General features: G+C 42.1%; 1 protein-coding gene across 3 annotated transcripts in view; it reads left to right on the top strand.

Moving 5' to 3' along the window:
* The first annotated feature begins 253 nt into the window (after positions 1-253).
* HGFAC (HGF activator) overlaps positions 254-12,096 on the top strand; it is a 44,827-nt gene continuing 32,984 nt past the window's right edge. Inside the window, exons 1-4 of one of the 3 annotated variants that reach the window (XM_008501822.2) lie at positions 254-419; positions 1,905-1,959; positions 3,738-3,834; positions 8,388-8,461. In XM_008501822.2, the coding sequence (XP_008500044.1) occupies positions 354-419; positions 1,905-1,959; positions 3,738-3,834; positions 8,388-8,461 (292 nt within the window). In that variant the 5' untranslated portion in view covers positions 254-353. Of the gene's footprint in view, positions 420-1,904; positions 1,992-3,737; positions 3,835-8,387; positions 8,462-12,096 lie in introns of those variants that run through there. The other 2 variants (XR_003987556.1, XM_030450377.1) reach the window with 2 other exon arrangements.

Below are 12,096 nucleotides of genomic sequence, written 5' to 3'. Positions count from 1 at the left end.
CTCCTGAAGGGAAAGAGACAGGAAATGTCTGGATGGTAAATTGTGATTGCAAGCAACATTGGATCAGCTGCTCTGGAGGTGCTCTGCTGAGTGATCATCTCCAAGGCACTTTGTAAACTCTTCACTCTGTGGTTTAGGGAGAATATCTCACTACATGGCATTCCCATCTGCCCACAAAAACATTAATGATTAACAATGATAACAGTTCTGCTTACTTAGAAAACTAAAATACCCTAAAGTCAGGTATATCCCAGTTCTTTGCAAAAGGTTTGTTGCTGGTTCACCCTCCTGCCTCAGCCCAGCCCTGGAAGTTTCCCTCTGCCAGGCAAAACCTTTGTGAGAAGAGAGCAAAGATGAAAGTATGTGCTCCTTTCACTCTTGTCTTGGCTCTGACTCTGAGCAGTGACTGTGCAAGGATGGTAAGTCTGCTTCTTCTGTTTTGGAGTCGTGGATCACTAAGGTACTGCTTGGCAGGACAGTATTGCCATGGGGCTGGATGAGTGGAGCTGCTGACCAGACTCAAGGCAGAAACCTTCAAGTGAAAAACCAAAGGGTTTTGGCTAGATGGAGGCTCACAGCACTGCTGATTAAACAGGGGGCCTATGGGATAGCTGTGCCCATACATATCTGCATTTAAAGATCTTTCTTATGTCCCTGCTCTGCTAGGGAGAAAAAATGGGAGGGGGACAAAGGACCACAAAAACTGAGTAACTGAAAATGTATTTCAGGAATGTGGTGATGTAAGGAAGCATGAAAGGAGATCATACCTCACTAGACTTTACTTCTACCTGGTAACTGAACATGTCAGCTGAGGTTGCCATCTCCCTCTATTACTATTTCCATGCCATGTCCTTCAGCCTTCTCAGTATCTGCTTTGCATCCTTTTTTTTAATATCTCTGCAAGGCAGCTGCAGCACTGCTGAGCATGGCCATGCCAGCCTGACTTTGCCAGTGTGCTTAAACCCCACCACAGCCTGGCATCCACCATGGACTAACTAATAGCCTGGCTCCCAAGTTGTGTGGCTTTATGATTAGCCTTACTTCACTAGGTAGATTAAAGCTAGTTCAGATATACTTAGATGATGTTATAATCCTAACTATCCCAATGCAGTACAGAAGTAACTCCTTAGATATGCAGATGGGAGCAGAGAGGAATACTCATGGTGCCTACAGAAATATCAGCCCTGGCTGAAGCTGCTGGACCCAGCTCAGTGCTGGCAGAGTCAGTGAACAGTGCAAAAACTGTTTCATCCTCAGGCCTGTTCAAATCCCCCCTGTATATCTCAGCAACAGCTTTGTCATGTTACCCACTTGTTATGTCCCCTCTCCAGTTTAGCATGCGTTATTTTCTGCTTCCTTCACTGTTTTGGTGATAATTTTATTTTGCTATAGTTCAGCTGTCAGCACCTTTGGTAGCAGAGGCACCTCATGTAAATTACCATTTTTTGTTATTTTCTATGTGTTAAAAAGCAGCTCAGCCTGGTGCTCTTTGCTTGCTGATCAGCAAACTCAAATGAAGGTGAGTTGCATTTTTAACTAATGCACTGAGGGATACAGCTAAATAGTAGGAAAATTCAAATGCTGGGATATTACTTATAACTATGAACTAGCCTGAGAATATGTATGGGTTTCATGCTGAGAAAAAACAGAAATAGAAAGATACGATGGAGCAATTTCTCCTTTTAAATGCTGTACTGGGTTTTCACCTTTCAAGAGCCAGTGTTAATTTACCCTCTTTCATCAGAGTGTGCCACAGCAAAAATCACACACAACTGACGAGATCTTTGCAGAAACACTTGAAGAAACACAATTTCAGGGCACCCTGGACTACACATTTGTCTCTATAGAATGATTCCCAGAGTGAATTTGTGTCTCCAATCCACATTCTTTTTTTCTCTTTGTAGCACTACAAATCTGGGGCAGGAAGAGGCTCAAAACATGAGTTCACTCACCCGCAAGGTACAAAGTCAAATCCAAGAGGTTTCATGACAGTAAGAACAATTTGCCTGTCTGTATCCACACTGTGCAAGTCAGTACAAAGAATGTCTTTGTTTCAGCATGAATAAGGATTATGGAATGCTTATGCCAATATTAATTTCTGTGTTAGGAGGAACTGGGCATTAGCTCAGGAATCTCAGGTGATTTTCCTTGAGGTGCAGATTAATGGGGAGGTGTTGATGGGATTTTACTTTCTCTGAGCTGACATGGCTTATTCACTCATAAGATGCTGTGGCTGTAGATATGCTACTCCCTTTATTTCAATCAAATCTGCTTCTGCCCTGTAACTTGAAAATGCATAAGCTCTTTGTATGTATAGGTTCAATTTCTGCCACAGCCCAACTCTCTGTGGGAGAAGGGTTTGAGCCCCATGCAGCTTGCTGGGTTACCTTTGTTTTGATGGCATTTAAACAATCAGACATCCTGACTGTGTGTGGGCATTGCAGACTTCCATTTTTAAAGCTTATGTCATTATGGGCTTTTGCTATTAACCTGAACTGGACTCTTAGTTGTGTCTTTATAGCTTAGGAAAGTCTTTTATACCCTTTGTGGTGCAATATGTCTTCAGAATGGGGATGGATTTTCTCAACTTTCCTACCTGCTCATAATGCAAGATCTCAGAAAGATAAAGGAAATATCTGAGCATTTGTTTAATTCAGACAATTAAATTGAGGCTTGAAAAAGGGATAGCAGAGGGGCTGGCAGTAGCATTGACAGGTAAGGGGATTGTTAGGGAAGATAGTGACCACAATTCTAACCACTTAGGAAGGGTTTGTGCCAGGGATTATTTTTCCATAACGCTAGTAACTGGCTTCAGGAGCTCTTTGAGATGATGAGTCTGGGGTTGTGAGGGTTAAGAGACACCACAAGGATGTGCAGAAGGCCCAGCCATGACTGAAAGGGAAAGCTTAGGATAAGGAGCAGCTGTACATCAGCTGGAGCAATGGTGCTGTGCTGCCAGCCCCATTGTGTGCCCCATTTCTCTCCTGCGGCACTGGTTGGCTTCATGCTCAAACCAGATTGCTTTTTGCTTAATGGTTAAATAAGCTTTGACAGTTTATCACTGTCTTTTTTTATCTTCTGCCTTGCTCATTGAAGGATTTTTCTGCTAGCCTCCTACTAGCCTTCCTTAGACTCCCACCTCCCTTCTTTGCACTCCCACCACTGACACAGGGAACGTAAAACTTGCTCTTTTTAGACACTGGTCCCATCAATTTCTCCCCTCTTACTTGCCAGGAATCTGCTTATCCCAAAGGGACGGTGCTATGATCAAAATTATCTGTCTTCCCCCAACCTTTAAAACCTCCTTTCTCCTAACTGTTCCTATTTCATTATGTACTGTCTGATATCTTAATTGTTTTAAACAGATTTTACAATGTGATATGGAGCCTAGAAGGATACTACTTCAGAAATAAATTGAATATGCTGTTACAATACTGCATAATTGAAATTATGATTGCAATTAATGAATATAATTAGCATGTGCTGTACCAGAAACTGCAATATATTTTGAGCTGAAATAATCTGAGATCTTTGTTCTACTGCTCATTAATCTTTGTTGATTTGGTCATTATGTAGGATTTTAAGCCTCTTCTTACAAACTATAAGATGCAGAGACAGAGTCCAATGTACAGCTAAAAAAATTGAAGATATCTATCTTCATAATTTCATATGACATACGCATATACATGTGGGTTGGATTTCAGCTGCATGATGAGGTTTTTATTCTTGTATTTTAGTGTTTACAGAGGATGGAAATTTATGCAGATTTCCTTTCCGGTATGGTGGAAGATTTTATCATTCATGTTTATCAAATCTATTTTCAAAAAAAAAATGGTAAGTTAATATTGCTTATAATTTAAGACCACATTCAAATGAAAATGTCATCCTTTTAGTGCTTTAATCTTGTTTTTAGAATAAATGAACTTGTGCAGTACTAAGAGGTGAAGTATTACTCCTGCTTGTAGGGTAATGATTTATTCTACTTGTGTGTTTAAGGCCAGGTCTCTTTATTTTGGGCAAAGATTATACTTTTACGTATGCAGAAGTTATTAAAAGTATTTGTTATTCATTTTGGGGTAGGAGCAGTCAGGTGGGAACTTTACTGCAGCAAGCACTGAATAGACAAGGCTTTGCAGATGAACCTACCCATGGGATTATATTCACAGAAACCAGAGGCAAAAATCAGGGAATGTGTGGCTAACAGTAATGTGAAAATATGCGCACAGGTGAGCCATGGGAAAGTCACATACTTGCCTGTTTTCAGAGTAGGCATAGTATTTTGTAGAGTTTATTTTACTCATCCATGCAGGGCAGAACTGACATTTTAAAATACTGAACTGTCTACTTTTTCCATAGTCTGTGTCATCTTTCTCAAGGCAGGACTGATTTATGTGTAAGTGCTGGTGTGATATAAACACATCACCTACCTTCTTGCACACATAGATATAGAGCTTCAGGCTAGGAAACCACTTCTGAATTTCCTCAGCATCCATAGAAACAATAAGAAAAGGCTCAAGGAAACAAGGATTTGAGTATACTTTAACTGAAGGAAGGGACCTGGAATAATTTTCTGGTTTGAACCCTGTCCTTGATGAGCTGTAGTCACAAAGAGCTTTTCGACCCTCTTAATTTCATGCAGTGCTAAAAATGGATCTTGTTGATACATGACACTGTGCGTATTTGTTTTTAGCCAGTTAGGTCACAGAAACGGAAAAAAAATGAAAAACCTGTGAATGGATGGGATCCAAAGTTAGAGCACGCTTTAGAGCTGACCTTGGTCAACTTGCTCTTGTGCTTCTGATTTTTAAAAAGCCATTTACAAGCAGGGAAATGAGGAGGAGGACAGCTGGAGCTGTTTGGTTTTGACAGGACATTTCACCCCATGGCTGGCATTGTGGTCAGTGTTTACTCTTCTTCAGTAAGCTAAAAGCAACCTAATTGTGTGACTTGAGACATGGAAATGCCAGGAAAAGAGCCTTGAATAGCAGTTAGGAGGCCTGCCCTGTGCATTTTTGTGTGATTTGGCACTAACTACATATGACACAGATATTGTGTGCTAGCCTGTCATGGTAAGTTCAATAAAAGAGAGAGTCCTCCTCCAGAAAGCATGTAAGAGCAGTGTCTGTCTTAATACAAACCTGGATACCCCATTTGTGGAGGATGCTGAGCTGATTGAAAGGGTTACCTGTGGAGGACAATCAGACATGACGTTTCCATTTATAACTAAATACTTCAACATAAATCCCAGTCCTGACCAGAGAAACCTCTCCCTATTCACTTGGAGCAACAAACAAGTTGTATATTAATAAATATTTATCAAAAACACAGGAAAGAAGACAAAAGAATTGCGGTATTCAAATAACAAACTTTCTTTAACAGAATCCTGTATTGCATTTCCCTTTTATTAGAATCTGTTTTCGCAGATAAATTCCTGTTCAGAGGCCTCTTACCAGGTACTAAAGATGTCAGAAATTTCCCTTTTATGCTGAAGAGAAAAAATTAGCTTGACCTGTTGTTCATTGATACCTCCAGAAAGACAAAACAGTGTAGGGAGAGAGAGACAAAGTGGGGGTGCAGTGGACACACTTGAGAACAAATGGGAGGGGTGGTCTGGATTGCAGCCCAGCTGTGGCTGAAGGTTTTCTGCCAGCATCCTGTGCCTGTGGTCCCATGGTGGGATGGGTTACACCGAGATCCTGCTCAAGGGGAATGGGGTGAGAAGATTTTGGCTCAGACTTTGGCTGTGATGTGGAGGTGTGGGTCCCCTTTGTGCCATGTTGCAAGGGGAGGCTTAGGGATGTCTAGGGAGGGCATGACCTTACCATCTTCCCTGGAAATGGGAAGTTTTGCCACAGACTGAAAACAGGGAAAAGGAAGGATTTTAGGCCAGCTGGACTACCAACTGCAAAGTTTGTGACAGTTCTAGAAAGGAGAGGGATGTGGAGTGAACCAGGAGATGCCAAACATCAGGCTCTGGATTTTGCTGGGGCTTATGGTGGTCTCTGTGGTGTTGTCTGGTGAAGTCTGACCATCTCTCATGGTCAGGACAATACATAAAAAGGGCTGAAGAAACTTCCAGGACTCAAATATGGTGACAGCACCAAGCATGATAGTAAAGTCTTTCCACCAGTGTGGCTCTGGCCCAAGGCTATGCTCCAGAACATCCTGTTGTTAAGGCTCCCATTCCTTGTGGTGGGTACAATGTCCTGCTTTCCATTTATCCTTGCCTGCCAGCCTGGCCTCACATGTGTTACAACATTTTGGCTGTCTGTCCTCATGTTGTTTGTCATGCATAGACTTAAACTTCTTTTTAAATCACTCCCTAGTAGTGGACTTTTCTGGGGTAATTAATGCAGTATCCATGCCTCTACATTTTTTCTATTTTATTAACAGTTTTTTGTGAGTGGCTGATTCAAAGAGATTAGTGCTCACCTGTTTGATTGGTGTGGCTGCTGGAGGTAACACCCCATGAGACAAAAATGTTGTCACATTTTTGGTAAGCCTCCTAGCAAAGAAGATTTAAAAATAAAAGGGAGAGACTAGTGAAGTAGCTTTGAGGATCTGGATGCTCTGAGCTTCTTCCATTGAGAGATACAGGGCAGAAAATATAAAAGGACAAGATGGATGTGCAAAAAGCCTGGCACTGAGGAGCCAGCCCAGTGTCCCAGGGGAGGACCAAGCTGTCTGTAGTCATTGTGAGGAAAGAGGGAAGGAGGGACTGGCTGTGAAGAGCACTGAGTGGGAGAACCAAGGGGATGTGGAAAGCTGGTGGAAGAAGCCTCCTGTCAGAGTCTTTGCCAAAAACATTTAAGAGGGGAAAAACTGAATTCTCCATTTACTTAGAATTTGTCTGCTACTGGACAGGCTCCAAGGAGTATTAATTTGCACATAAATTGTTTTTACCTTGTAATGATGAGTTTGCTTGAATTCCTTCAGATGTATACTGAGCATTTTCCATTTGCCCCTCCCATGCTGCTCCATATAATGTTGCTCTGCTAAACCAATAATTAGGTTGGAAAAGTCTGGATTCTCCTTCCCTGTCATGGCTGGCACAGATGAAGTGTTCAGTCAGGGATGGTTTTGCCAATGACAGTGCACTGCCAAGAACCACTTGTAACTTAATCCTCACCTACTATCCTTTAAAAAAGCACAAACCACTTCCCAGTGAGGGAGCACAGAGAAATTTCCATGACCTCCCAGCAGAGTCACAGGAGCCTTAACACCTGTGTGAAAGCAGCTTCTTTTGGAAGATGTAAGCTTAGTCTGCACTAAATTGCTAAGCACCTCTCTTTGTGCACCTCATGTAACTGAGGTCACTAAACTTAATATGTGCCACCAGTTCAGGTGCTCCATGGGAGTTAAAGCCTTTTAAATACCACATAGCATCTCATTAAGGAACAAAGCAGGGCAGTGAAAATGGTAGACACTCTCTACCATCAAATTTCTATCTAGCTACTTTGTGGCATCCTAGAGTGAAAAAATATTTGGTAACACAATTGGTCAAGGTATGATAAAACCACACACAATAAAAATAGAATATCAGGTATGTTAAATAAAATTTTCTTTCTTCCAATGCTGTGTAGCTACTTGTTTTCCTGTGTAGTGGCAGCTGATTATTATGCTGCATGAGAATAGGGAGGATGTTTTGGTGGACAGAGCACTGGGACATGATGTGGACCTCCAAAATTCAGCCTTTGTTCAGTAGTACCTGCCCTGATGGAAGCCTGTGAGTCTGTCTCTGCAGCTGGAGAATAGCACCTAATGCTCTCCGGAGTGCTGGGAGCTTTGAAGATAACAGACTGATAAGGGTAAGGAACGTGTGTGGATCAGAGAGTTGTCAAAGTTTGTCTTGGTAAGACTCCCATGGGTAGTGTAGTGTGCAGAACCCAGCCCACAGCTCTAAAAAAAGGAGAGGTTTTATCTGTGCATTTGGAAATCACCCCCCTTGTCAGTTATTTCCTCATTTCATCTGGCAAGTGCAAAAATAGAAATACCTTAAAGGAACTGAGTGCAAAATACTTTTGCTATTGGAAGCCAGGGAAAAGTCCCTCTGTGGACAGTCCTACCTCCATAAAAGCCACTGACAGACAAAAAAAAAAAGAGTTGGGTCCTGTACTGCTTGTTTGGTAAAGAATAATGACATAGTTTATTTGCTTTGGTTTTGGTTTTTATTTCTGTCTTTTGTTTTCTAATATTATAGAAAAGAAAGAAGGTTTGGTTTTTCTGGAGTATTGATTGGAGATATCAGGTTCTGCTTCAACATCCATTTTTCTATATTTTATTTGAGAAAAATGGGGCAGACCATTTTAATAACCAGAAAAACTTCCTGAGATTTTGTTTGATTTTTGTTTATAAATGCACTAAACTGCACCTTTAATTATTTCCAGGTGTTCAACAACACATAACTATGACCGGGACAGGAGGTGGGGACACTGTGTTTTGCTGCCCAAAGACCACTCAGGTGAGGTGAGAGCCATTCCTGACTTGTTCCAAATACGTGGCTCCTGCTTTCCCCACCTGCAGTAAGCATGAATGGTGCCTTCAGTGATGCTTTTGTTTGGTGTGTGCAGAGCAAGCCTTCACATTAGCTGTTCCCAGGATTTCTCTTTATTCTGCATAACCATAGCACTGGCTTTCAGTATCACAGTCTTTAATTCACTCTCTGTTGACTAACCTGGAAATATGGAAAGAAATTATGGGAACACCAGCACAGCAATCTGAACTGCTAGAGCTGAGCACAAAGATGACTGTCTCGCCTCATGGCTTGGATGTGCCTTTTATTTTTTTGCTTCATCTTAAATCAGCTAAATTTTCTGCCTGTTGACGAGTTAATTTTTTAGAAGTTACAGAAACCTTTCACACCCTGTAGAACACATGGTTGTCACTTTCAGTTGTCCTTCCTTGATGTCTCAGGGTAAAGAGCAGGCCTTCAAAACTTTACCTCTCTGGGCTTTGGGATGCATCAGACAAGATGAGGACAGAGACATTCATTGCAGAAGTACTAAGGGACAACAAAACTCAGGTTTACTTTCCTGAGCAGTGCTACAGCTTCCTGTGGTCCTCACACTCCAGTGGTTCAATGACCACATTGCAGAAGTCTGTCTAAAACTGGAAGCTAAAGTCTGCAGCAAACTCCTTTTTATATACGTCAGTTCAACTGATAGATTGTGTGGGAGCATCGCATCCCAAGCAGTTTGGTGGGAACACTGATCCATGTCCTAAGCCATGTCCTTGCCCTTGCCCTCCATGTCCCCTTCTTCCTGTTTCATGAGTTGGATGCTGGGGAATATAATTTTATAAGAGATCTAAATATCTAATTCTCTGTTTATACAGTGACAGACCAGCACTGAAAAATCAGGTTTTCTACTGATCAGACTGGATGCCCCTGAGGATTTTTAGGATCTGTGTCTGATCATGTTCCTTGGTTCTCTTTTGCACTACTTTCAAATGTGAGCTGTCTTGTTTAGTCTGCAGGATATGACCAGATGCCCTTAGATGTTGGCTTCCCACTTTCCAATGAAGGGCATTTTCCACCAATCCCTTGCAAGGAGTTTTCTGTCATGTCAGGAGACTCATTGCCAAGCTGATTACAATCTACCAGAGAGCTTGAAAGGCCAAGGTTAGCTGAATCATGCTGAGAGTCTAAAATTAAGCAGTGTACAGCAACATCACTTTAAACTTCAGAACTTTATTTTCCACCTTGGCTTTAAAGCAGATTAACAGTAGATCAGAGGGAAATGGCCTAACCCCAAAACAAGTAGCAATGCATCTGCCTTTGTAATGCCAGTATGTCAGACATAAATGCAGAATTACAGACTGATCATGCTTAAAAGAGTCAGGTTATGAGGTGTGCACTTATACATGAGTGCCCTCCCAGTGTTTAAAATCTTGGAAGCAGTAACTCAGGACTGCTTTAATCCACCCATGGAACACTGACTGTCCCAGTGGTGGCTGGATGACTCAAGGAGGCTTTTCCAATAACTAAAGAATGAGATCTCCAAACACAGCACTGTATTTCTGGGGGTGCCTTGGATCACCTCTGTCCTTCCCTGAGCCCATTGATGTGGCCCGGTCACTGTCACTGTCACATGTAGCCATCTCTGCAGTAAGTGAGCTGCCCACAAGACTTTTTTGGCTTTTTGGCTCATTTTTGCCACTGCAGCATTGGATGGGGTGGTTTGCAACAAGAAAGCCACCCTGCCTGCCTGACCCTTGCTCAATACACTCCAGTGCCAGTGAGGGATTGCTGGTTTTGCTCCATAAAACCAAAATTATATATGTGAGAGAGGAAAGGAAACAGAAAAAAAGAGGTGGTAGCTGGAGGAGATCACTCCTGTCTGTTACAAAGAACAGCATTAATTTCTGAACACATTAAGAATTTTGTAAAATTGAAAAAAACTATTTTAGCTTCTCATTTATTTATAAATATAAATCTACTTATTTTTTTAAGTGGCAGAAACTTTGAACTTGGAAAAGATTTAACAGATTTACCAGCCATATCTTTAAGAGGAAAGGTTTATGGTGAGATTGAAAGAAACGAGCAGCATAATGGCTGAAGGGAATTTCAAGCAAATGGGAGCAAGGTTTGCCTAATGGGGAGGATAGCTGAGAAGAGACAAGCAGTCAAACTGAATCGTGATTATTAAAATGTGGAAAATATGATTTTCTTGTGTAAAAAAATCACTAAGATATTAAACCTTTGGGAGAATCTCAACCACTTTAAAGACACTTGAAAAAGGAGAAAAACAGAAATTTTATGGTAAGAGAGTATTCTTTGGCTATAGGAGACTGTTAAGGAATCTGTGAACTGGGATGAGGAAGGAGATGCTCGAAAGTAAAAGCTGAAGCATAAACTCTCTCCAGGCCAAGAATCCCATGTGTACTTGTGACTTGAAATACCAGGTGATTTGAAACCATTGGAGCTGCTTACAAGTCAGTGTTAAGCAAGTGCTGGAGGCATTGATCCAGAAATATACATCTGACAACTTCAAGAGAAGCTTAACCAAAGAGTGTTTAGCTTCAGGATGATGTGAAGCTCAGGTATGAAGCCTCTGTTTGAAGATATTTTAGGACTGCATAGTACAGAGCCAGAGCCCACCATAACAACACTCCCTCATCCCCCCCAAATCAGGGGGGCTTTATCACTGCTTTAAAGTTCCCAGAGGATCCTCTCTGTGGATACCATGTGTAGTATCTGCCTCAGGTGACCCCTTCACCCCCAGGGGCCAGCTGGGCTGTGATAGTGTAATTAACAGATATATGAATAAAAGTGCAATGCCTATAGGTGTGGGTCTTTCAGATCTTGGGCTGTTAGGAATACTGCTCTGAATCTCTGGGAGTCTTGAGCAAATTGCCAAAACCCTGGGGAGGTCTGGACTTGGGAGAAAAGTGCCAGACAGTGAGGTTTTTTAAGAGATGTCTGGACTGATATGGAAAGAAGTAGAATGGTCTGGCCTACACCAGCAGCAGGAAGAGGTGTATCCCAGGAGGGGCAGCCACAGATCTGGGAAAGGTGGCAGAAACAAAGTTTTTGCAGGCAGATATGTTTAGGAAGGCAAGACAAGGCTACTGCTCATTCATCAGAGCCTCAGAGAGGTGAGACTGATGTCAAGGTGATTGCAAATAAGCACAGTGTTTTACCAGTGAGAGTGGGGAGATGCTGCTGGGAGGCTGCAGATGTTGGCTGAGCTTGCAGGGCCTTGGAACTCCCCAGTCAAAGGCTAATGAATAGTGGGAAGGATTCCCTGCAAGGAGTTGTGATGTATGCCTGTGCTTATGAGTAGAAGCTGCTTCTGAACATCATGGAGGGTAGAGAGGGATGCAAATACTCTGAGGAAGTCAGGCTGGAGTGGTGGGTGGGATGGAGTCTGGGACTCTGACTGGGGAAGAAATGGAAGACTGGTAGTGCTCTTTGCAGATTTAACAAGGGTACAAAAAATTCTGATACCACTGTATCAGAAGATGGCCTGGAGATCAACTCATCATTTGGATTGTATGGGCATAGGAAATACAAAATTTTCCTTTGAGGAAACATTACATCACTACAAGTTTCATAAGTATCAAACAGCAGGAAAACAGCAGGCAGGAACATCACTG

The sequence above is a fragment of the Calypte anna genome, chromosome 4B (genome assembly GCF_003957555.1).
Source record: "Calypte anna isolate BGI_N300 chromosome 4B, bCalAnn1_v1.p, whole genome shotgun sequence".
NCBI lineage: Eukaryota > Metazoa > Chordata > Aves > Apodiformes > Trochilidae > Calypte > Calypte anna.
Note: the sequence above shows the minus strand (reverse complement) of the source record. Positions and strands in the feature narration are given on the sequence as shown.